The 24,651-nt window shown below is 51.9% G+C and overlaps 2 protein-coding genes across 2 annotated transcripts; both read left to right on the top strand.

Annotated features, from left to right (window-relative positions):
* The first annotated feature begins 3,212 nt into the window (after nt 1-3,212).
* Nucleotides 3,213-5,282, top strand: LOC128950511 (homeobox protein Hox-B2-like). The gene is given in 3 exon segments (XM_054295379.1): nt 3,213-3,433; nt 3,435-3,610; nt 4,828-5,282. Coding segments are annotated over 3 exon segments (852 nt in total).
* Nucleotides 5,283-15,960: 10,678 nt separating this feature from the next.
* On the top strand, nt 15,961-18,261 carry HOXB1 (homeobox B1). The gene is made up of 2 exons (XM_054295380.1): nt 15,961-16,501; nt 17,951-18,261. The coding sequence occupies exons 1-2, from the start codon at nt 15,961-15,963 to the stop codon at nt 18,259-18,261; spliced, it is 852 nt and encodes a 283-aa protein (XP_054151355.1).
* Nucleotides 18,262-24,651: the final 6,390 nt, after the last annotated feature.

The raw sequence follows: 24,651 nt of genomic DNA, 5'->3' as shown, positions 1-24,651 counted from the left end.
TGTTACATAGTTTATCTTTAATTTTTTATATTTTTTATTTTATTTTTTACATTTTATATTTTACATCCAATACCCTGCATTTCCCACACCGCATTTTCTACCTCACACTTCCACATTTCAGATATTTCACATTTTGCTCTTTTCATCCACCTGTGTGCACAACCAGGACAAATCCCCGAGGGATTAATAAAAAGCAAAGCTCTGGTGGAGAAAAACTCTCATGAGAAACCACACGAGCTCCGATCCCGCCTCATAAACCAAGTTCCAGGTTAATGATTAAAAAATTAAAATTATAAATAATATAAATAATAACGGGATCCGGGGCAGTGGGACCACAAGGAACAATTCCCCATCCCGGCCTGTGAAATATTTTTAATTCAAAATAAATTTTTTAATTTATTTTTAATAATACAATTATCAAATTATTCCCGGGTGGGCCGGGATCATCTCGCAGAACGTTTCTCTCTCCCGCTCCCATTCCCGGATTTTCCGGCGCCATGTTGAGCCAGGGATTCCCCAGGAAATGGTTAAATTCTGGGAAAAAGGGAAAAAAAGCAATTCCGGGGCGCGTCCTGGGCCCTCCCTCCCTGGCGGGCTCCGGAATTCGGAATTCATCGCAGGATGCGAAACCTTTCCCTCACCCGGGAGGTTTTCCCCCTTTGCTTCCGTGTGATGAGTGGGGGAAAAAAATCCCAGTTTCCCAAGAGGTTTTTTCCTTTTTTTTTCTTTCCCCTCTCTTTATTTCCCCCCCCTCTTTTCATTTCCCCTCTTCTAATCTTTCCATCTTTTCATTTTCTCCCCTTTTCATTTCCCCCGCTCTTTTCATTTTCCCATCTTTTAGTTTCTCCATATTTTCATTTTCTCCCCTTTTCACCCCCCCACTTTTCTTTTTTCCCCTTTTCCATTTCCCTCCTTCTTTTCCTTTTCCCATCTTTTCATTTCCTCCCCTTTTCATTTTCTCCTTTTTTCATCCCCCCTTCCATTTTCCCCTCTTTTCATTTCAATTTTCTCCCCTTTTCATTTTTCCCCCATTTTCATTTTCGCCCTCTTTTCATCCACTCACTTTTATTTTTTGCCCCCCTTTTAAATTCCCCCTCTTCTCATTTTTCCCTCTTTTCATTCCCCCAATTTTCATTTTTCTTTCCCCCCTTTCGCTCCGAGTGCGAGCACAAAGCCGAGACAACTTTTGGCAGCGGCTGGGGAGAATTTCCATCCCAAATTCCTCCTCTCCATCCCCATCCCTCAAACCCAGGAACCGCAAACCCCAAACATCCCCTTCAAACCAGCCCAGCAACGAGCAAAACCCAATTATTTTATTTTATTTTATTTTATTTTATTTTATTTTATTTTATTTTATATCATTGATCGGACGGGATGAAACAGATTTTGGGGTGGTTTTGGTACCCGGATCCACGAAACACTAGGGGAAATTCGGGTTTGCCCTGGGTATTTTTTTAATTATTGTAATTATTTTCTTTACCCCCGCCCGCTGAAGGAGCTTTGGATTTATTCCGCTTTAGATTTATTCTGCTTTAGATTCATTCCACCACGCGGGATGCTTCGAGTGACAAAAGTTTCCAGGGAGCGGAGCCTCCCAGTCCCTCCCGGCCGCAAACATGGGACAACTGGAGCTCCAGCAAACCCCAAAACTCCTTCTCCATCCCCTCCAGACACATTTATTTTAATTTCTCTCTCTTTTTATTTTAAGTTTCTGCCCTTGAAACCCGCGGATTAAAGTTTATAAATCTTGCCCTGGGTTAAAAACTCCGTGGTAAAAGCGGATTTCTGTGCGGAGTGAGTCGGGGCGAGCTGTCAGGAGGCTTAGCAGCGGAAGATTGATGGTTTCTCTCCTCTTCTCGGGCTCTGTGGACCGGGGCGCTTTAGAGAGGGGAAAGAAAGGAAGGAAAAAAAAAAAAAAAAAAAAAAAAAAAAAGAAAAAAAAAAAAAAAGAAAAGCAAAATCAAACCGTTGGGAAATGACTTTTTCATTTTATTTATTTATTTTGTAAACTCTGGAAGTGGCGCTGCTTTATTGCAGCAGAAGGGGTGGGGAGGAAGAAATGCGATTTCAGAGATAGCCGTGACCTCAAAATGCGTTTGGCCCTTGAGCGAAGTGCAGAGGGTCCATTAAGCCAGGCCTGGAAGGACCGGGATTAGGCCGCTCTTCAGGAGCCATTTAAACCCGTAAATCGGGCGGGTTTAACTAAACTGAGCTTAAAGATCGCTCGGTTTCCTGAGGGTTCACAGCCAGGGCTGGGCTGGAGGCACCGGGAGAGACAGGGACGGAACGGGGCTGGAACGGGGCAGGGAATGGGGCTGGAACGGGGCAGGAACGGGGCAGGGAATGGGGCTGGAACGGGGCAGGAACGGGGCAGGAACGGGGCTGGAATGGAGCAGGGAACGGGGCTGGAACGTGGCAGGAACGGGAATGGAACGGGGCTGGGAACGGGGCTGAAACGAGGCAGGAAATGGGGATGGAATCGGGAGGAAGATGGCGGAAGTGGCGGAAGTGGCGGAAGGAAGTGGCGGAAGGGGTGGCGGGAGTAAGTGGCAGAAGTGCAGAAGGAAGTGGCGGAAGTGGCGGAAGTGAGGAAGGAAGTGGCGGAAGTGAGGAAGGAAGTGGCGGAAGTGAGGAAGGAAGTGAGGAAGGAAAGTGGCGGAAGTGGCGGAAGTGGCAAAGGGAGGGAGAGAGGGAGGGAGGGAGGGAGGGAGGGAGGGAGGAAGGAAGGAAGGAAGGAAGGAAGGAAGGAAGGAAGGAGGAAGGAAGGAAGGCGGAAGGAAGGAAGGAAAGAAGGCAGGAAGGAAAGAAGGAAGGAAGGAAAGATCTCTTTGCCCACAGCCATGCAGTGATGTTGATTCTGGGGTGCTGCCGTTGGCTTTTCTGGGGTTCCCCTCTCTCTCTCGCTTTTTCCTCCCTTTTTATTGAATCAATTAAAGAAAATAACGCTTTCTGTTTGCCACCAGGCCCCTCCTGCCATTGGCCGGGGCCTCCCACGTGACGAGAATTGGCTGCGATTTCGCCCCAGCCCCGAGTTTAGCAGGGCAGGGTCCCCTCCGCCGTATTATCAGCAATATAACAATATAAAAAGCGCGAGGATCGTCATCATCCCCGCCATCAAAACCCGAGGCCCTCCGGTTTCTCTCCTCTCCCCCTCCTCCTCCTCCTCCTCCCTCTCCCCGCCTCCCTCCCGCTTTTTAAAGCCTGGAAAAGCCATGAATTTTGAATTTGAGAGGGAGATCGGGTTTATAAACAGCCAGCCTTCGCTCGCCGAGTGCCTGACGTCTCTGCCCGCTGTCCTGGAGACGTTTCAAACTTCATCAATCAAGGACTCGACGTTCATTCCTCCTCCTTTCGAGCAGAGCCTCCTGCAAAGCCTCGATGCCCGCTCGGGCAGGAGCCAGAGCCGAGCCCCGCACGGCCCGGCCCGGCCGGACGGGCCCGGCCCAGCCCGGCCCGCGGGCAGCGCGGTTCCCCTGGATGAAGGAGAAGAAGCCGTCCAAGAGGAGCGGCCACGCTCCGGCCGCTTCGTCCCCACCATCATCATCATCATCGTCATCACCATCATCATCATCCTCGGAGCCGGTGCCCGCCGCGGGATCTCCGCAGGTTCGTATGGCCCGGGGGTGCATCGGATAAAATGGAAAATAATGGGGAAAAAATGGGGAAAAAAAGGGAAAAAAAGGGAAAAGAATGGGGGGGAAAATTGAAAAAATGGGGAAAAAATGGGGGAAAAATGGAAAAAATGGAAAAAAAAAAAAGGAAAAAAATGGGAAATGGCCAATTCTGCCCAAAACAGCCCCAGCCCATCCCCCTGCCCTGGGATCGGGGAATTCGCGGAGCGATGACTCGGGGGGTACTGCTGCCTCCTCCTCCTCCTCCTCCCAATAAAAAACAAACCAAATATTCTGCCGCTTCTGCCCAAGCCCCGAGCGAGGAGGGCCCAAGGGCGTTTCGGCTCCGTTTGTTCGGATTTCACCGCCAGAGCTGCGGGTTTTACAGCCCACGGGGGAAAAAAGGGAAAACAATAAAAAAGGGAAAAGCAAAAACAACAAACCCCCAAAGATGCGCGGAGGGGGCGGAAAATGGGTGGGGAGGTGAAAGAGCGAGGGCTGATCCTGGGAAATGGAATGATGACACCCAAAACGCCCCCACAAAAGGGAGCAGCCTCTCGCTGCTTTCCCTCCCTCGGGACGAAGCGCGGGAGGAACAATTCCAGGATTTCCAGGACTCCGGTAAAACCGGGCAGGACCGGGGCGGACATTGGAGCTCATTGGCCTGGGGAAAGTGGGAAAATGAAACCAAAGTACCAAAGGGAAAAGGTAAAAAAACACCCAGAAAACAACAACAACAACAAAAAAAAACAGGACAGAGGGAATGAAGAAATTTAGGAGAAATTTAGAAGAAAATTAGGAGAAATTGAGAAGAAATTGGAAGCAATTGGGAAGAAATAAATTGGGAAGAAATTGAGAAGAAATGTAGAAGAAATTTAGACGAGATTAGAAAAAATTTGGAAGAATTTAGAAGAAATTTAGAAGACATTTAGAAGAAATTTATAACATATTTAGAAGACATTAGAAGAAATTTATAACATATTTAGAAGAAATTGAGAAGAAATTTAGGAATTTAGAAATAACCTCCATTTGAGGATTTAGAAGGAAAGCAGAAATTCTTTTCGTGCACCAGGCAGCAGAGAGGGAAGGGCTCTAAAGGGAGAGACCGGGGAGCAAAATCCCTTTTTCCCCCCGAGGCAGGGACCTCCTCCTCCGGAGCGGGCAAAGCCGAATGAACGAATTTCGGCGCCCATTCCTGTGATTTTTCCCGGCAGAGGCGCGGGGCCGGCGGACAGCGGCGGCTCCAGGAGGCTCCGCACCGCCTACACCAACACGCAGCTGCTGGAGCTGGAGAAGGAATTCCACTTCAACAAATACCTGTGCCGGCCGCGCCGCGTGGAGATCGCGGCGCTGCTGCAGCTCAGCGAGCGCCAGGTCAAGGTGTGGTTCCAGAACCGCAGGATGAAGCACAAGCGGCAGACGCGGCACAAGGAGGAGCCCGCGGAGCGGCGCGGAGGGAGCGCGGAGCGGCGCGGGGCCGTGCCCGGGGCCGGCTGCGAATCCCCGGTGGAGCTCGGGGCTCTCCCGGTGGAGCCGGGCCTGGAGCTCGCCCCGGGGTTCCCGGGCGGTCCCGATCCCCTGCAGAGCCCCCTGCGCTTCTCCGAGGAGGAGCTGGAGCTGTTCAGCAGCGCGCTCTGCTCCATGGACCTGCGCGAGCTGGACTTGCCCTGACCGGAGCTCCCTGCGCTGCCCCCGGGGCGGTTTGGGGTGATCGGGATGGGAGCGGCCGCTGGCAGCGCCCCCAGAGCTGCCCCGGGAGGAGGCGAACCCCGAAATCTGGACTGAGAGGAGGGAAACCATCAAAATATGGCCTGAGAGAAGGGAGAATCAGAAATATGGCCTGAGAGGAGGGGAAAACCCAAAATATGGCCTGAAAGAAGGGGGACCCTCAAAATCTGCCCTGAGAGAAAGGGAACCCCCAAAATATGGCCTGAGAGGAGGGGGAATCAGAAATATGGCCTGAAAGAAGGGGGAAATCCCAAAAGCTGCCCTGAGAGGAGGGGAAACCCCAAAATATGGCCTGAGAGGAGGGGGGAACCCTCAAATGTGGCCTGAGAGAAGGGGAACCCCCAAAATCTGGCTTAAAGTAAGGAGAACCCCCCAAAATCTGCCTTGAAAGAAGGGGAACACTTAAAATATGGCCTGAGAGAAGAGGAACCCCCAAAATGTGGCCTGAGAGAAGGGGAACCATCAAAATATGGCCTGAAATAAGGGGGAAACCAAAATCTGGTCTAAAATAAGGGGAGCCCCCAAAATCTGGCCTAAAAGAAGGAGAATCCCCCCAATTTTGCCCTGAAAGAAGAGGTACCCTCAAAACCTGGCCTAAAAGAAGGGGAAAACACCAAATATGCCTCAAAGTAAGGAGAACGCTCAAAATCTGGCCTAAATAAGGGGAACCCCCCAAAACCTGGCCTAAAGCAAGGGGAAAACACCAAAATCTGGCCTAAAATAGGGGGACCCACCTTAATCTGGCCTAGACTAAAGAGAACCCCCAAAAATCTGCCCTAAAAGAAGAGGAAAACCCCAAATTTGGCCTAAAAGAAGAGGAAACCCCTCAAAAGAAGGAAACCCCCAAAATCTGCCCTAAAAGAAGGGAACCCCCCCAAAATCTGGCCTGAAAGAATGGGAACCCCCGAAATCTGGCCTAAAAGAATGGGAACCCCAAAAATCGCCCCAAAGCCATTTCCCATCAGTCGCCTCCTCCCACTTCCGTTGGAAGCTCCGAGCCACCCAAATCCTCCCTCCCAGATTTATTCCAGAAGGTGAAAGAGCGGCCCCAGTTTTGCTAAAATTCAGGTATTTCGTGATCCTTTTATTTATTTTTTTCCCCCTTATTTATTTCCAAGGAAGCAGCCGGTAGTTCTCACGCAGGGGGGAGATTTGGGCCCCTGGAGAGAAAAAAAATAAATTAAATTTATAAATCCTCCTCCCCCCAGCGACTTTCTCAGGAATCAGAACGAGACTTTTAGATTTCGTAATAAAATTTAAAAAAAAGAAATTAATTTAAAAAAAAAAAAACAGGGGAATTTTCCTTCCTCTTTTTACGTTTTAGATGTAGATTATTTATTCAAATCCTTTCGTAGCAAAGGGCAAATTATTTATTGTATATTTTTTTCATAGAGTAAATAAACGTCTTTATAAAAGCGACAGGAGCGTGTTTGCTCTGGATTTCATTCCAAAAAAGCGATTTTTTTTGGTTTTTTTTGTTTTCCTCCATAAATCATTCAGCTTTTCCCTGCTTTGTAACGAGGTTTAATCATCTCCTCGTGTGCCCTGAGAGGAGACAAAAGGAATCGCTCCCAAGCAACGATTCCAGAGGAAATATTCCCAGAGTTCTGGGCTCGTTATCCCCCAGCTCGGTGTGTGTTTATTTATTCATTTATTTATTTATTGCATTCAATCAATTTCTTATTTTTAACATTTTGGGGTTCTGCTTTGGGGATGGGAAAAATCCTCGAATTTAAGGGAAAAAGAATGAAAATAAAACGGGGGAAAAAAGGGGATAAAGGGATGGGAAAGCAACACAAAGGCAGCGCGGAGCCCACGCGAATTCCGGGGCCATTCCCGGCCTCCCACATCCCAATCCCGCCCTTCATCCCCATCCTCCTCCTCCTCCTCCTTTCTCTCAGAATCCACCGCAGTTGGAAGCGTCCGGAGCTGCAAAAAAAAATTAGGAAAAAAAAGGAGGGTTTTGGGTAAAAGCTCAAAAATAAATCCACGCGTTGGGGTGACCAAATGAAGGCGGGACAAGGAGGGGTAAGGGACGGGCCTGGGGGGGTTTTCTTTATTCCTGATCCTTTTTCCAACCCCAAACCCAAACCCCCTTTCTCCTCCCTTTTCCAACCCCAAAACCCCCGAACCCCCTTTTATTCCTCCTCTCTTTTCCAGCCCCAAATCCCCTTTTATCGCTCCTTTTTGGCAATCCCAAGTCCCCTTTTATTGCTCCTTTTTGGCAATCCCAAATCCCCTTTTATTCCTCTCCTCTTTACCAGCCCCAAAACCCCCAAACCCCCCTTTTATTCCTCCTCCCTTTTCCAACCCCAAAACCCCCAAATCCTTTAATTCCTCTTCTCTTTCCCAACCTCAAAAACCCCAAAGCCCCCAAACCCCCATTTTTATTCCTCGTCCCTTTTCCAACCCCAAAAATCCTTTGATTCCTCCTCTCTTTTCTAACCCCCCAGGCCTCAAATCCCCTCTTATTCCTCCCCTCTTTTCCAACCACAAAACCCCAATTCCCCCATTTTATTTCTCCTCTAATTTCCAACCCCCAAAACCCCAAATCCCTTTTTATTCCTCCCCTCTTTTCCAGTCCCAAAACCCCCAAAATCCCCTTTATTCCTCCTTTCTTTTCCAACTCCAAAACCCCCAAAATCCCCTTTATTCCTTGTCCCTTTTCCCACCCCACAGACCCCAAACCCCCCCTTTATTCCTCCCCTCTTTTCCCACCCCAAAATCCCCAACCCCCCCCCCGGATTTCCATCTCATTCAGGATTTCTGGGATCCCCCTCAAATCTTCCTCCCCTCGCGGGATTTTCACCCCAAAACTCCTCCCAGGGCGGGTCTGGGGGAGGTTTCTGGGTGGTCCACCCCAAAGAAATCACCCCAAGAAGTTTTTGGGGTTTCCCAAATTTTGGGAGGCGTCCGGGGGGGGGGGAGGTTGAGCCAGATGGGATGGGAAATGTGGGGTGGGGGCGACCCTAAAACTGAGCGGAGCAGCCCAAGCGCTCCCCCAGCCCCTTTTTCTTTGGGGTGAAGCAAACCCGGATGGCCCGTTCGGATTTTGGGGTGTCCCCCCTGCCCCACACCGATTTTTGGGGTGAATTTGGTGTTTTCAGTGCCTGGGTGGGACCACGCCCCCCTCTCCTCAGGGAACGTTGGAAATTTGAGATTTTTTTATTTGGGGTAAAAATCAGCAGAGCCGGGCTGGGCTCACACTCAGAAAATAAAATACATAAAAACAAATAAAAGTGAAATAAGAGAACGCAATTTTTTCTTAAAAGAAAAATAAATAAAAGTGAACTAAAAGAAGGCAAAGGCCGGGCAGATGCTCGGGGATTGCTGCGGATGATCTCGAACAAAGAGGGGGCGCGGTGGTTTTGGGGTCACCTTTGGGTTCCGAGCCATCATCCCCCAAATCTCCTCTCATGGAAGGGACCCAGCAATCCCAAACCTCGCTGCTCGCCGCGTTTATCCGGACCCAAAACCCACTCCGGCCGCGAAAATTTGAATATTTGAATATTTAAATATTTAAATTTCCCAACCCCCTTCCCGCGGGGACAAGGCAGCGCTGGGGCCGAGCTCAGCCCCCGGCACCCCCTGCCCCTCTTCGCCCCGATCTGGGGGTGCCCGAGCCCCGATTTGGGGTGCAGCGGAGCCCCCCAAACCCATTTTTCATCGTTTTGGGGTTTATTTCACAGCCCCGGCTGCTGCGGAGCGCTCGGAGCTGCCAGACGGAGCCATCAAAGCGCCATTTGCTCGGCGCTTCCTTCCCGCCTTCCTCCTCCTCCTCCTCCTCCTCCTCCTCCTCCTCCTCCTCTCCAGCCCCAGCAGGGGAAGCTCGGCCCTGCCCCGGGCTGGTTTTGGGGTCTGAGCATCCTTTTGGCCTGTATCCAGATGAAAAATGAGGGGAAAAAATCCAAAAAGCGGCGGATTGACACACTGAGATGGTCTTTTCCACATCGAGATGGTCTTCGCCCTAAAAATGAGGGGAAATGTCCCAAATCGACGGATTTCCACATTGAGATGCTCCTCAGTCTGAAAAAATGAGGGGAAATGTCCCAAACCGACGGATTTCCACATTGAGATGCGCTTTGGCCTAAAATTAAGGGGAAATGCCCCCAAACCAGCGGATTTCCACATTTAGGTGCTCCTCAGTCTCAAAAAATGAGGAGAAATGTCCCCAAACCAGCGGATTTCCACATTTAGATGCACTTTGGCCTAAAATTAAGGGGAAATGTCCCAAACGGGCGGATTTCCACGTTGAGATGGTCTCCAGTATAAAATTGAGGGGAAATGTCCAAAAAGGGCGGATTTCCACATTTCCACGCCCTTTTCCCGTGGGGAAGGGAGGAGGGGAAGGGCGAGACCGAGGGAGGGGTCAGGAGGGACCCCCTGGGAAAGGGAGGGGAAAGGGACCCCAAAATCCCCCAAATTAAACCCAGAGTTCTTATTGATAAAAATCCCTAATGAGGGCGGGGAAAAGGGACCCCAAACCCCCTCCCCAAATTAAACCCCGATTTATTCTCGCTACAAATCCTTAATGAGGGTGGGAAGAGGGACCCCAAAACCCTCCCCAGATCCAACCCCGAGCCCCCATAGATCCCGATCCCTAATGGGGGAAGGAAAAGGGGTCCCAAATCCCCCCAAATCAAACCCCGAGCCCCCACGGATCCCGGTCCCCAATGAGGGTGGGAAAAGAGACCCCAAACCCCCTCCCCACATTAAACCCTGAGTTCTTATTGATAAAAATCCCAATGAGGGTGGGAAAAGAGACCCCAAACCCCTCCCCAGATCAAACCCAGAGCCCCCACCGATCCCGATCCCTAACGAGGGTGGGGAAAGGGACCTCAAATCCCCTCAGATTAAACCATGAGCCTTCATCACTACAAATCCCTGATGAGGGTGGGAAAAGAGACCCCAAAATACCCCCTCAAATTAAACCCCGAGTTCTTATTGATACCATTCCCCAATGAGGTTGGGAAAGGGACCCCAAATCTCCCCAAACCAAACCCCGAGCCCCCATCAATCCCCATCCCTAATGGGGAAGGAAAAGGGGTCCCAAGGCCCCCCAGATTAAACTCCAAGTCCTCATTGATCCCAATCCCTTAATGAGGGTGTGAAAAGGGACCCCAAACCCCCCAGATCAAACCCCGAGCCCCCACCGATCCCGATCCCTTAATGAGGGTGTGAAAAGGGACCCCAAACCCCCCAGATCAAACCCCGAGCCCCCACCGATCCCAATCCCTTAATGAGGGTGTGAAAAGGGACCCCAAACCCCCCAGATCAAACCCCGAGCCCCATTGATCCTGGTCCCAAATGGGGGAAGGAAAAGGGGTCCCGAACCCCCCAGATCAAACCCCGAGTTCTTATCGATCCCGATCCCTAACGGGGGTGGGAAGAGGGACCCCAAACCCCCTCAGACCCATCCCCACCCCACAGGCCCTCCCCACCCGCAGCCCCGCAGTTTCCATCATCCCCCCGAACAGCAGGGCCCTCCTTCTCCGTCCTAATTAGCGGGACTGGAGCGGAGGAGGGGGAACGTTCAATAAAATCTGAATTATTGAGCGAGGCTCTGCCGCTCCTCTCCTTCCCTCCTCCGAAATGTCAAACAAACGGCGGGCGGGAATTTGCGGCCCTGCCCTTCTGTTCCGCGCAACTGGAGGGCATTAATTAGGCGAATTAAGCGCGTCGAGCATATTCAGGCCCTTGATTGTTGGCAAAACACGGCGATTGCCTGGCGGTAATTAAGCGGCGGATATGCAAATGAGCGGCGCGCTGGGGAAATGTTGGTTTTGGGAGGGGGAGGTGTTTGTGAGGGGCTCCTGAAGCTCTGGAGATGTGGGGTCAGCGCTGGGAATCCTCCCTGGAAGCTCTGGAGATGTGGGATCAGTGCTGGGAATCCTCCCTGGAAGCTCTGGAGATGTGGGATCAGCGCTGGGAATCCTCCCTGGAAGCTCTGGAGATGTGGGATCAATGGGAATCCTCCCTGGAAGCTCTGGAGATGTGGGATCAATGATGGGAATCCTCCCTGGAAGCTCTGGAGATGTGGGGTCAGCGCTGGGAATCCTCCCTGGAAGCTCTGGAGATGTGGGATCAGTGCTGGGAATCCTCCCTGGAAGCTCTGGAGATGTGGGATCAACCCCGGAATCGTCCCTGGAAGCTCTGGAGATGTGGGATCAGCGCTGGGAATCCTCCCTGGAGATGTGGGATCAACCCCGGAATCGTCCCTGGGAGCTCTGGAGATGTGGGATCAGCCCTGGAAGCTCTGGAGATGTGGGATCAATGGGAATCCAGGAACTGGGAATTCCCTGGAATGGGGCCCGGCAGGGGCAGTTCCCTTTTCCCCGGAATCCTGCAGGTTTTGGGGCATTTTGGGGAATTTCTCATTATTTCTCTTTCATTTCCCTCCCCATTTCCCCATTTCCCTCTCACCCATTTCCAGTTTTTCACCCAAAGCCGCTCCCGCCCCAGAGGGAGGAGCCGGGAGAGGGAACCTTGTCCCGGAACCTCCCGGGGTTTTCCCGGTTCGATTCCCGCGCTGGGAGCTGAAATTCGGGGCAAAAATGGGGGGAAAAAGGGCGGGTTTGGGTCTCCTGATCCCGATATCGATAAACCCGAGCTGCCGATATCGGTCATTGATCCATGGGCTTTGCGGGCAGGGCCTGAATTTGGGATCTAAGTGAAACCCCAGGGATTTGGGATCTGAGGGAATCCCTAGGGATTTGGGATCTGAGGGAATCCAGAGGGATTTGGGATCAGAAGGAATCTGGAGAGATTTGGGATCTCAGGGAACCTCCAGGGATTTGGGATCTGAATTATCCCCCAGGGATTTGGGATCTGAGGGAATCCTGAGGGATTTGGGATCTGAATGATCCCTGAGGGATTTGGGGTCTGAGTGAAACCCAAGGGATTTGGGATCTCGGGGGACCCCCTGGGATTTGGGACCTGAGGAAATCTGGAGGGATTTGGGATCAGGGGGAATCCCGAGGGATTTGGGATCCTGGGGAATCCAGAGGGATTTGGGATCAGAAGGAATCTGGAGAGATTTGGGATCTCAGGGAACCCTCAGGGTTTTGTGATCTGAATTATCCCCCAGGGATTTGGGATCTGAGGGAATCCAGAGGGATTTGGGATTTGAAGGAATCCCAAAGGATTTGGGATCCCCAGATAGATTTGGGGTCTGAGTGAACCCCAAAGGAATTTGGGGTCTGAGTGAAACCCAGGGAATTTGGGGTCCCTGAGGATTCGGGAGCCCCCAAATCCCTGTCCCAGGGCAGCGGCTCCAGACCCCTCCTGTCCGCTCCGGCGCACTAATGAATATGCAAATGACCCTAATTAATGAGGCGAGGCGGGGTCTGGCCCATGGAGAAGCCGCTGGGATTCCCGGGGGAGCAGAGCAGGGTCCCCGAGCCAGGGAGCGGAACCTGACCCCTAAAATAATCCCATTTTATCCCAATTATCTGGGCTTTTTTTCCCTTTTTTCCCCCCTATTTTATCTGAATAATCTGGGCATTTCCCCTGGTTTTTTTCCTCCCTATTTTATCCCAATTATCTGGGCTTTTTCCCTTTTTTTCCCCCCTATTTTATCTGAATTATCTGGACTTTTCCCCTGGTTTTTTTCCCTCCTATTTTATCTGAATTTTCTGGGTTTTTTTTCTTTTTTAAATTCTCTTAAATTTTATTTTCTCTGAATTATCTGGGTTTTTTTTTTTTTTCCATTGTGTTTTTGTTTATTTTTCTATTTGATTTGAATTTTCTGCCTTTTTTCCCGTGGATGACCCAAGGTCTGTAACCCATTAAATCTCCTCTTTTCTCTCCTGTCCCTTTCCGACCTTTCCATCCACACAAAAAATAAAAATTCGGATTTTTCACCTCAGCTCTAATTGAGGCTTCCCTAAAAAAGTTACACTTGACCTCCAAAAAGTTGTATTTAACCCCAAAAAAGTTATTTAAACACCCAAATTCCCGAAGCGATCGCAACCCTAAACCCCAGCTCCAATACCCGTCCCCATTTCAGGCCGAATTTTGCACAATTTCGCCAATTCCGGCTCCAATTTTGAGTCCCCTGTTCCATCCACCAAAACAAACAAACAAACAAAAAATAAAATCGGATTTTTCACCTCAGCTCTAATTTAGGTTTGGCTTAGAGAAAAAGTTGAAGAAAATCGCGATTTTTGGTGATTTTCATTTAAAATAATCCCTTTGATGCAGCAGCTGTGGGAAACCATCAGGAACCACAAACCCACCGGCTCCAGGCCGGAATAAGCATCTGCATTTTCTCTTTTTATTTTTTTCGTTTTACGGCCGTAAGTCACCCGTTTGAACCCGAACGCAACGAAATATCAAAGGAATCGAATTAGAAATCGATTTTCGCTGCCAGGGGAATGACGGGAGCGCCGCTCGGAGTTATGCAAAGAAGGCAGGAGAGAGTTCTGAAGACCGTTTATATTTAAAATATTCTCATTTTGTGGCCTCTCATCCCCAGGCAAAGCGGGACTAAATGAATAAAAAGGCGCAGGAATGGAAACTTTAATTTTTTAACGGAAGAACGGGAGCTGGAAGTGGATAAAAAAATCAAATTTTGGGCTTGAAACGAGAGGGGAATATGGATGCCAGGGTGGAATTTGGCACCAAATGTTGCCCTGAACGTGCGGGACGAGCGAAAATGGATTTTCGCGGCCGGGTTTGGCTCTCGGGGTGAACTTTTGGCCCGGGCAGAGGCAGCGGAGCCGCTCCCGGAGCGTGGCCGGGCCGTAAATCCCTGACAGGAACAAATGGCCGTGGGCGTCCGCCCTTGTCCCCCTCGGCCGAACAAGCAAACAAACGCGTCCCGGCCCTGCTCCCATTCTCCGGGCCCGGCCTGGAGGCAGGCTCGGCCCTCCTCCTCCTCCTCCTCCTCAGCCGGGGACGGCAGCGCCCGGCAAAGCCGGGCTGGGTGACCCGGAGGGGCTGGGGACGCCTGAAAATGGGTTTGGGAGGGAGTGTGCACTACAGGAACCCCTAAAACCGGGTTTGGGAGGGAGTGGGTGGTGTGTGAATCCCTAAAAATGGGTTTGAGAGGGAGTGTGGGGTGTGTGAATCCCTAAAAATGGGTTTGGGAGGGGGTGTGCAGTACAGGAACCCCTAAAACCGGGTTTGGGAGGGAGTGGGTGGTGTGTGAGCCACTAAAAATGGGTTTGGGAGGGAGTGTGCGGTGTGTGAGCCCCTAAAATTGGTTTTGGTTGGGAGTGTGCAGTGCATGAACTCCTAAAACTGGTTTTAGCAGAGAGTGTGCAGTACAGGAACCCCTAAAATGGTTTTAGTAGGGAGTGTGCAGTGCGTGAACCCCTAAAATCGGTTTTGTTTGGGAGTGTGTGTTGTGTGAGACCCTAAAATCCGGATTTAGTCAGGAGTGTGTGGTGCGTGAACCCCTAAAAACCAAATTCCCGAATTCCCGGTTTCAATAGGGACTGTGCAGTACATGAAACCCTAAAACCCCGGGTTTAGTCAGGAATTTGTGATGCGTGAGACCCTAGAAATCAGTTTTAGAAGGGAGTGTGCAGAGCGTGAGCCCCTAAACCCGGTTTTGGTGAGGAGTGAGCAGTGCGTGAGCCCCTAAAAACCAAATTCCCGAAGTGAATTCCCTGTTTTAGTAGGGAACGTGCAGTGGGTGAGCCCCTAAACCCGGTTTTAGCAGGGAATGTGCAATACTGAGCCCCCAGACCCGGTTTTAGCAGGGAATGCGCAATACTGAGCCCCCAGACCCGGTTTTAGCGGGGAATGTGCAATACTGAGCCCCCAGACCCGGTTTTAGCAGGGAATGTGCAATACTGAGCCCCCAGACCCGGTTTTAGCGCACGGACGGGCGGGAAGGTCCCAGGTGGGACCAGCAGGGCTCGGTTTCGTTCCCATCCCGGAATTGCCCGCCCGGGCCTGGCGCGGCTCCAGCCGAGGCCGCTCTGCCCTCGCTAACTTTATTTGGCCTCTCATTAGAATGTTGATTTAATTAGGGCGCTTTTACCGCGCACAAAGCCCAGATTAAAGCGAAACCCGAGCGGGGTTTTCTCGGGCGGCTTTGAGCATCCCGGAAAAGGCCGGGGCGCTTTGGGGGGAAAAGTTCCCAAACGAATCAAAGCGCACCCGAGCATCCTTTTGTGCTCACACCTCCCCATCATCCCCTCGCCCCCTTTTCTTCCCCTCACACCGAGCCGGCATCGGGGGGGAAAAAACCTTTTAAAGTCACAACTCGCGCCTGAAGCCGCTGCCCGCATCACCCGGGGCCCTTTTTAGCACTTAAAAACCACTCGCGGGTCAGCGCGATCCTTCCCCCCCGCGCCCCGCTCTCTTTTAAAGTCTTTGAGGAGAAGGTTTTGACGCGTCCGTGTTGTTATCAGATTGATGGGCCGGGTTTGATTGAAGCCCCTTTGTCATGCAAATGTCAGGCCCGTGATGGATGAGCGCGGAGCCGGCCGCGAACTTCGCTCATTGGGCTGGGCCCGCTCCGCCCGCGGGGTCCCCCCCGGCCGGGCCGCGCTTCCGCGGGGTCCCCCATGCCCGGCAGGAAGTTTCCCAGCTTTGACAGACGGCCCGAAGGTTGGAGGGCAGGCGGCGTGGCCCCCAAAACGGGCTGACCCTCCTCCATCACTGGCAGATGGACAATACCGCCATGAACTCCTTCGTGGAGTTCGCAATTTGTAACCGCGGCAGCGCCGCCGCCTTCCCCGAGCCCTGCCCGTCCTTCCCGCCGTGCTCAGGTAGCCCCGCTCCGAGCTCCGAGGGTCCCTTCGGCCCGCCGGGCCCCGCCGGGCATCTCCCCCAGCACGGCTTCCACCCTCCTTCCTCCTCCTCCTCCTCCTCCTCGTCCCGCTTCCCCGGCCCCGCGTACCCGGCCCAGGGGTACCCGCAGCTCTACCTGGGCCAGCACGACTCGGACGGGATTTTCTTCCCGGGGCCCTCGGGGTACGGCTCGGCCTCGCTGCCCGAGGGGTTCTGCGGGGCCGCGGGGCCGTTCCAGCCCGGCCCGGGCCCGGAGCAGCCCGCGGGCCCCGCGTACCTGCCCGGCCTCTACGGGGACCTCTCGGGGGCTCTGCTGGAGGAGCCGGAGCCCCCCGGGCACCCCGAGCCCGGCGCCAGGGCCGGGGCAGCGCAGACCTTCGAGTGGATGAGGGTGAAGAGGAACCCCCCCAAAACAGGTGAGTGTGGGGTGCGGGGCCGGGCAGGGCTGGGTTCCCGAGGATTCGGGGGCGTCTTCCAGTGGGGCACGGGGTTGGGTTGGGCTTGGTTGGGTTTGCTTGGGTTTGGTTGGGTTTTGGTGGGTTTTTGAGGGTTTAGTTGAGTTTTGAGGTGGCTTTTTGGTGTTTGGGTTGGGTTTGGTTGGGTTTTGCGGGCTTGGGGGCTTTGGTTTGGATTTTTTGGGGTTTGGTTGGGTTTTGGGGTGGTTTTTTGGTGTTTGGGTTGGGTTTCGTTGGGTTTGGGGATGTTTAGTTGAGTTTTGGGGTGGTTTTTTGGTGTTTGGGTTGGGTTTGGTTGGGTTTTGGAGTCCTTTTTTGGGGGGGTTTGGGGTGGGGTTTTTTTGGTCATTTGGTTTGGGTTTGGTTTGGGTTTTGGGGCCTTTTTCTGAACCCCCACCCGGAGATTTCCCATCACATCCCACGGAGCTCCCCGAGCTCGGCTTCCCGCAGGCCCGGGGCTGGTTCGAGCCCAGCTCGGAGCAGGAAACGCCCGGCGCTTCCTCGGCCATGCCTTCCATCCCCTCCTCCATTGTTCCACTTCCTTCCTCGCCACCTTCCCTTAAACCCCGGCCTTCCTCCTCCTCCTCCTCCTCCCCCGCCATCATCACCCTCCTCCTCCTCCCCTTCCAGCCCTTCCCGCGGGGTCCGGGGATGGATCCTGGGGGAAAAACCCAGGAGATGGATCCTGGAGGAAAACCCAAGGAATGGATCACAGGGGGAAAACTCAGGGGAAAAATCCAGGGAATGGATCCCGGGGTGAAAACTCAGGGGATGGATCCTGGGTGAGAAATCCAGGGAATGGACCCCAGAGGGAAAACTCAGGGGATGGATCCTGGGTGGAAAATCCAGGAGGTGAATCCCGGGGGAAAACCCAGGGGATGGATCCCGGGGGAAAACTCAGGAGATGGATCCCAGGGGAAAAATCCAGGGGATGGATCCCGGGAGGAAACCAGGGGATGGATCCCAGGGGGAAAATCCGGGGAATGGATCCTGGGGGAAAAATCGAAGGGGAAAACCCAGGGGATGGATCCTGGAGGAAAACCCAGGGGATGGATCCTGGAGGAAAACCCAAGGAATGGATCCCGGGGGAAAAACCAGGGGATGGATCACAGGGGAAAAATCCGGGAAATGGCTCCTGGGGGGAAAATCCAGGGGAAAACCCCAGGGAATGGATCCCAGGAAAAGCCAAGCCGGGAGGATGAGGGGATGGATGTCCGGATGGATCTCCAGACGGATCTCCGGGAGGATCCCCGGGAAAAGCCGAGCCCGGAGCCCCGAGCCGGGCTGAGGCCGAGCGGGGCCGGGCGGGAGCGCGGAGCTCGGGGCAGGGAGAAGGGGACAGGACACCCCCCTTAGGGACGGGATCCCTCCGGCCCCTCCTGCCCTGGTGGTTTTTGGGATTTTTTCCAGGCAAAACGTCGGAGCTGGGGCTGCTGGGGCCGCCCAACGCCATCCGCACCAACTTCAGCACCAAGCAGCTGACGGAGCTGGAGAAGGAGTTCCACTTCAACAAGTACCTGACGCGGGCCCGCAGGGTGGAGATCGCGGCCACCCTGGAGCTCAACGAGACGCAGGTGAAGATCTGGTTCCAGAACCGGAGGATGAAGCAGAAGAAGAGGGAGAAGGAAGGGCTGGCCCCGGCCGCGGCCCGCAGGGAGCCCAAGGACCAGGGCTCGGATCAATCCTCGCCCGAGGCCTCGCCCAGCTCCGGCTCCTCCTGAGACCCCCGAGCTGCCGGGGCTGTCCCCGAGCCCCCCGGACCCTCGGGGCTGTCCCCGAGCCCCCCAGGACCCCTGGGACTGTCCTCGAGCCCCACCAGGACCCTCGGGGCTGTCCTCGAGCCCCACCAGGACCCTCGGGGCTGTCCCCACGCGTGTCTCTCGTTATTTATGGCCCCTCTGCAGGCGCTGCGCTCCCAAGGAGCCGCGGCCGGAGCGATTCCCGAATTTCCGTGTCTCAGGGACTTCTCTGCCTTTCCCCTTCCCCTTTAGGAACTGCACTTTCAACTCCAGGAAAAACAATAAGAACTTTATTTTAGTTCGCTCCCCTTTGGACAAACGAGCGCAATGAATTTTTTTCCCTCTCCCCTCCTGCCCGATTCGTTTTTCCTCCTTGTGAGAATGTAAAAAACACGAAAAAAAAATAGTTGCGGGCGTTTTCCCCTTTCCTTTCCCTTTTATTTCCTGATTGTCGAGCTTGAAACGAGACCCGGGGCGCCCAAGACGCTCGAGGCCTCTGCAAAGACCCAAACCCTCAGGAAAGGAAGGAAAAAAAAAGGCAAAAAAAAAAATAGAGAAAAAGCGCAATTTCCCGCTCCCGTTTTGCACTATTTCTGCTGTACAGGGTTCTTTTTCCACGCGATTTTTGCTGCTGCGGGCGGAGGAGGGGACGGGGCTCGGTTACCGAGGGAAGGAGCCCGGGCTGGCCCGGAGCCCGCAGCGCCTTCCCCGGGCTCATCGGGGCCAGATAAACCCGGGATTAACCCGCGGCCTCCATCCCCGGGACCGAAACCTGCGGGTGAAAATGGAATTATCGGGAAAAGCCGAGCGGCTCCTCCGCCCGATCCCCGCGCCCCCGCACCCAACTACCTCAGCCCAATAAAGTCGATTTTTATTTTTTTTTGTTCCCCCACCCTCAATTCGCGTCTTTTCAGCCCGGTGGGGATCTCTGGGAGTTGCGGGGTGCGGGGCCTGGCAGGGAGGAGGAGGAGGAGGAGGAGGAAGGAAAATCTGCGCCTTTTCCAGCGATCCCGAACAAAGGGGCCGATCCCTTTTCCTGGAATTCTGCCCTCATTTCCCGGCCCGACGAGAGCAGGAAATCGTCCCTTTTTTCATCCCCGGGGTGAAAATCGGGAATTCGCACCCGCGGAACCCCGGGACGCGCTGGGGATGGGAGGAATTTCTGATTTTCCGAACTCTTCTTTTCTGAATTTCGGGTTTATCCCGAAGCCTCGCCCTCCAAACCCCAAAATCGAAGCGTCAAACGCGGTTTGCTCCCTTCAGCTCCCCCAAGGCCCGGCCCTAACGGGGGATTTGGCCCAGAATAAATCAAATTTTACCTCCAGGGAGGGCCGGAGGGGAGGGAGGAGGAGCGGGCCCGGTGCAGCTCTGACCTTTTTACCTCGAAACGCCTCCGGGATTTCTAAACAAGTCAACAGAGGGGCTGCCAGGAGCATCCATTGTTCGGCCCTGGGTAAATTTGCAAATCTGCCCGGCGGGGTGAGCGATGAGCGATGAGGGTGAGGGTGAGGAGGGAAGTACCTGCTGCGGATTCGGCCCCCAGATAAAATCTCGGCCCGCTCTGACACGCTCCTTTCTCTCGGCAAAAAAGGGGTTTGGAGAGCCCAATTAGCCCCGAGATAAGAGGGGGAAAAACATCGAGGGGAAAAGGTGAAAAGGGGATTTTCTTACAGTCGCGATGCGCAAAAGGTCAGGGGGAAAACGCTAAAACAAACCCTGCCACTCCAAAAAAGGCTCAAAAGCGCCCAGATTTGGGTCTCGGAGCATCCCTGGGAGTGGGGCCGGGACAGGAGCGGGATTTGCTCCCGAGAAAAGATTTTGGAGAGCCCAATTAGCGCCGAGATAAGAGGGGGGAAAACATCGGGGGGAAAAGATTAAAGGGGGATTTTTAACAGTCGCAATTTGCAAAAGGTCGGGAGGAAAACACCAAAACAAACCCAAAACCCACACACAGGGACCCCTGTGCAGGAGCGGGATGGGGACTGGGTTATGCCGAGGGTTGGGACCGGATTAGGCCCGGGATGGGGACCGGGTTAGGGCCGGGATTGGGACCGGGTTAGGCCCGGGATGGGGACCAGGCTAGGCCGGGTTAGACCCGGGACTGGGCTCGGTGCCAGGTGAGGAGGGGCCGGGCCGGGTGAGCAGCAGGGCACGGCCCGGCGGGCACTACAAAGGCCCTCGGGTCTCATTTGAAACTCAAAGGGACCCTCCGGAACATCCCCGGAGCCGCCGCCGCCCCCTCCTCCTTCCCCCGGGACCCCCGGGACCCCCTCGGGACCCCCTCGGGACCCCCTCGGGACCCCCGGGACCCCTGCAGCCAGCAGCGCTCCCAGCTCAGCTCCTATTCCCTGGAATTTTCCCAAAAACGAGCAGCGCTCTCACCTCAGCCCGATTTCCCCAGAATTTCCCCCAAAAACGAGCAGCGCTCTCACCTGAGCCCGATTTCCCCCAAAAAAGAGCAGCGCTCTCATCTCGGTCCTTTTTCCCCCAAAAAAGAGCAGATCTCCTCACTCATCCCTTTTTCCCCCAAAAAACCAGCAGCACTTCCAGCCCATCCCTTTTCCCCCGGAATTTCTCCCAAAACGAGCAGCTCAGCCCTGTTTTCCCCCAAAAACCAGCAGCGCTCCCAAGCCCATCCCTTTTTTCCTGGAATTTCTCCCAAAACGAGCAGCGCTCCCAGCCCATCCCCTTTCGGGATTTGGGGACCCGGGATTTTGGGATTTGGGGACCCGGGATTTGGGGGATTTGGGGACCCGGGATTTTGGGATTTGGGGACCCGGGATTTGGGGATTTGGGGACCCGGGATTTCAGGATCCGGGATTTTGGGATGCAGGATTTCTGGATGAGGGATTTGGGGATTTGGGGATTTTGGGACACGGGATTTTGGGATCCGGGATTTTGGGCCCTGCGGGACAGGAATGGGCGGGCGCAGGGTGGAGACGCCCCAGGGAGGCTCGGCCTCATTGCCACGGGTGGGTTTTGTCCCAAATCTTCTATTTACACTTTTATTTATTTTATAGAAATTATAGACAGCCATTTATATCCCACATAATCCATATAAATAATAGAAGTCCATATAATTAATATAACCCATAAATTCCATATATTCCATATAATCCCTATAATCAATACAACCCATAAATCCCATATATTCCATATCATCCATATAATTAATATAATCAATAAATTCCGTATATTCCATATAATCCATGCAATTAATATAACCCATAAATTCCATATAATCCATATAATTAATATAATTCATAAATCCCATATACTCCATATATCCCATATTCGCCATATATCCCACATATCCCATATATTCCATGTGTTTAATAAATTCCGTATATTCCATATAATCCATGTAATTAATATAACCCATAAATCCCATATATTCCATATAATCCATTTATTCCATATATCCCACATACCCCATATATTCCACGCGTTTAATAAATTCCACATATTCCATTTGTTGGGAAAAGCGGGAAGGCAGCGAGGGAAGGATTTTCCAAAGGGTTTTATTGTTGGGTTTTGGAGAATATTTTCCCCCTGGAATCCAGAATTTGGCGAGGAAAAAAGCCGCAAAAAATCCATTCTTGCCCTCATCACTTTTATCAAAAATTCAGAAAAATTCAAAATTCAGAATTACCATTTATTGCTGGGAAGAATTTCAAATTTCTTTAGAAATCAAAACCACCCCAAAAACCCCCGGTTTTCCTAAGGAATTCCCGTATTCCATGGGGAAAATATTCTCCAAAACCCAACAATAAATGGATTCAGGCTTCGGGTTTAGTTTGGTTTGCCTCGGGAAAAATGGGGCAAAATAATTCAATAAAAGGGAAAATTATTCAATAAACACAAAATAATATAAAACTCAATAAAATTCCCCTCCCGTCTTTTTTTGGGGAGAGTTTTTGCAGGAAAAGCTGGTGTGGAGGCTGAATTTTATTCTATTCTATTCTATTCTATTCTATTCTATTCTATTCTATTTTCAAATTTAATTTCATTTTAGGTTCTATTTTATAGGCGAAATTAAATTAAACTTTGTTTTCATTTTGTATTTTACTTTCTTTTTCACATTTTCATTTAATCACATGCTATATTTTATATTATTTTTATTTTTCCCTTTTCCTTTATTTTTCCTCCCCTCAAATTTTTAACCCAGCCCTGTTCAAACCCCTCAAATTTTCACATTTTTGAGGAAAATGTCGATTTTTGGACAAATCCTGGGAGAGACAATGGGGCAATAATTCCCTTTATTTATTCCCGAGGAGCCGGAATTTTCCCAGGGAATTTTTATTTTTCCCAATTTCCAGGAAAGGGAACCCCGCAATTCCCAATTTTAATGAGCTTTTATTTTTTAAATTTATTTGTTGATTTTTCAGCCCAGCCGAACTCATTTTGCATAAAATCAGAGAAATTCCCTCCCTGGGCAAGAACCCAGCAGAAAAATGCGATTTTTTTTTTTTCCTGTTCCCTGCAGCATTCCTGAATTATTCTGCTTTTTGTAAATCCTTTCCTGTGATGTGGCCACTTCAGAGGGAACATTCCGAGGGCGTTTCCTCACTCGGAACATCAAATAAAAAGCGGATTTTTTTTTTTGTGTGCTGTCTCTTACCACAAAAAGGGGATTTTAATAAAAAATAACAGATAAAAATTCTCCTTGATCTGCCGATGGGGAGGAATCCGCCAGAGCCGCAGATCAAAGGCGGCGAAAAAACCTCAAATTTCGGAATAAATTCCTTCATTCTCCTCTTCCCCACCCGCAAATCATCGCCTCCTCCTCCGGGGCCAAAAAACAGAATTTAACTCCGAATAACTCCCAGAAACCGGATTTTTTTAATGGGAAAAAAAGCAAAAATTAATAAAAATAATTAAAATAAAAAAGCAGCGTGGGGCTGTTTCTCGGAGGCTCCGCGTTTTTTAGTTCTTTATCGCATTTTGAAACCCGAGGAGCACAAAATTCTTTTTTTTTTTTTTTTTTTTTGAAATTTTTTTGGGACCGAGAGGTTATCGGAGAGCAAATACCGAGCTCTGATAAGGCTCAGGCCGCGCTCCTGGCCCCGTTCTCGCCCGCTTTTATCCCGGTTTGAGCCCGGCTTGCGCAAGCCCCTGCGCGCTCCTAATCGCCCCGAGATAAACCCGGGTTTATCTCCCCTCGACAGCGCTCTGATCGCCTCCTCTTCGCTTTATTTTGTGTAAGAAGCGATAAGAAATCGATTATATTGGGCTTTTATTTTTTGCCTAAAAAGAGGTTTTAAATGCGAATTTAGGGACTGGAAATCGGTTTTTGGGGTTTTCTGGCGAGGGAATTGAGGAAAAATCAATGAATTTTCAGTGTGGGGGTGAAAATGAGAAGGAAAGCTGAATATTTATGGGGTTTTTTAGAAGGAATTATTGGATAATGGTAATTTTCAGGAGGGTTTGGTTCCCAAATCCTGGAATTTGGGGTGGGGAGGGAGAGGAGCCCCGGAAAAACCAGAATTCCCAATTCTGGCCAAATTCCCAGATCTGGCCAGGCTGGGTTCAGCTGGAATTTGGGCTGGAGAGAGAACAGAGCCCAGGAAAAAGCAGAATTCCCAATTCTGGCCAAATTCCCAATTCTGGCCAGGATGGGTTCGGCTGGAATTTGGGGTGGGGAGGGAGAGGAGCCCCGGAAAAACCAGAATTCCCAATTATGGCCAAATTCCCAGATCTGGTCAGGCCGGGTTTGGTTCCCAAATCCTGGAATTTGGGCTGGAGAGGGAACAGATTTCCCTGGAAACCACGGAATTCCCAGTTCTGGCCAAATTCCCAATTCTGGCCAGGCTGAGAGGTCAGAGTTGCCCCAGAATTGCCTTTCTGACAGAATTCTGTATTCCAGGGGAAATTCCGTCCGGAGGAGGAGTGGACAGGGAATGACCCTGGGTCTCACTGACCACTGGAGATGGTCTGGATGAGGGAATGGCCTCTGGGTCTCGCTGACCATTAAAGGTGGATGAGGGAATGGCCTCTGGGTCTCACTGACCATTAAAGGTGGATGAGGGAATGGCCTCTGGGTCTCACTGACCACTAAAGGTCTGGATGAGGGAATGGCCTCTGGGTCTCACTGACCATTAAAGGTGGATGAGGGAATGGCCTCTGGGTCTCACTGACCAGTGGGGATCTGGACAAGGGAATGGCCTCTGGGTCTCACTGACCATTAAAGGTGGATGAGGGAATGGCCTCTGGGTCTCACTGACCAGTGGGGATCTGGACAAGGGAATGACCCCTGGGTTTCACTGACTATTAAAGGTGGATGAGGGAATGGCCTCTGGGTCGGGTCTCACTGACCATTAAAGGTGGATGAGGGAATGGCCTCTGGGTCTCACTGACCACTAAAGGTGGATG

Source organism: Melozone crissalis, unplaced genomic scaffold (assembly GCF_028551555.1).
Source record: "Melozone crissalis strain CALT ecotype California unplaced genomic scaffold, PUWL_Pcris_2 ptg000677l_1, whole genome shotgun sequence".
Taxonomy (NCBI): domain Eukaryota; kingdom Metazoa; phylum Chordata; class Aves; order Passeriformes; family Passerellidae; genus Melozone; species Melozone crissalis.
Note: the sequence above shows the minus strand (reverse complement) of the source record. Positions and strands in the feature narration are given on the sequence as shown.

What these genes read in the sequence shown, in the direction of transcription:
- HOXB1 (XM_054295380.1), top strand. Translation starts at nt 15,961, where the DNA reads ATGGACAATACCGCCATGAACTCCTTCGTGGAGTTCGCAATTTGTAAC. An exon ending in GAGGAACCCCCCCAAAACAG is followed by an intron (nt 16,502 to 17,950) that starts GTGAGTGTGGGG and finishes GATTTTTTCCAG; the next exon opens with GCAAAACGTCGGAGCTGGGG.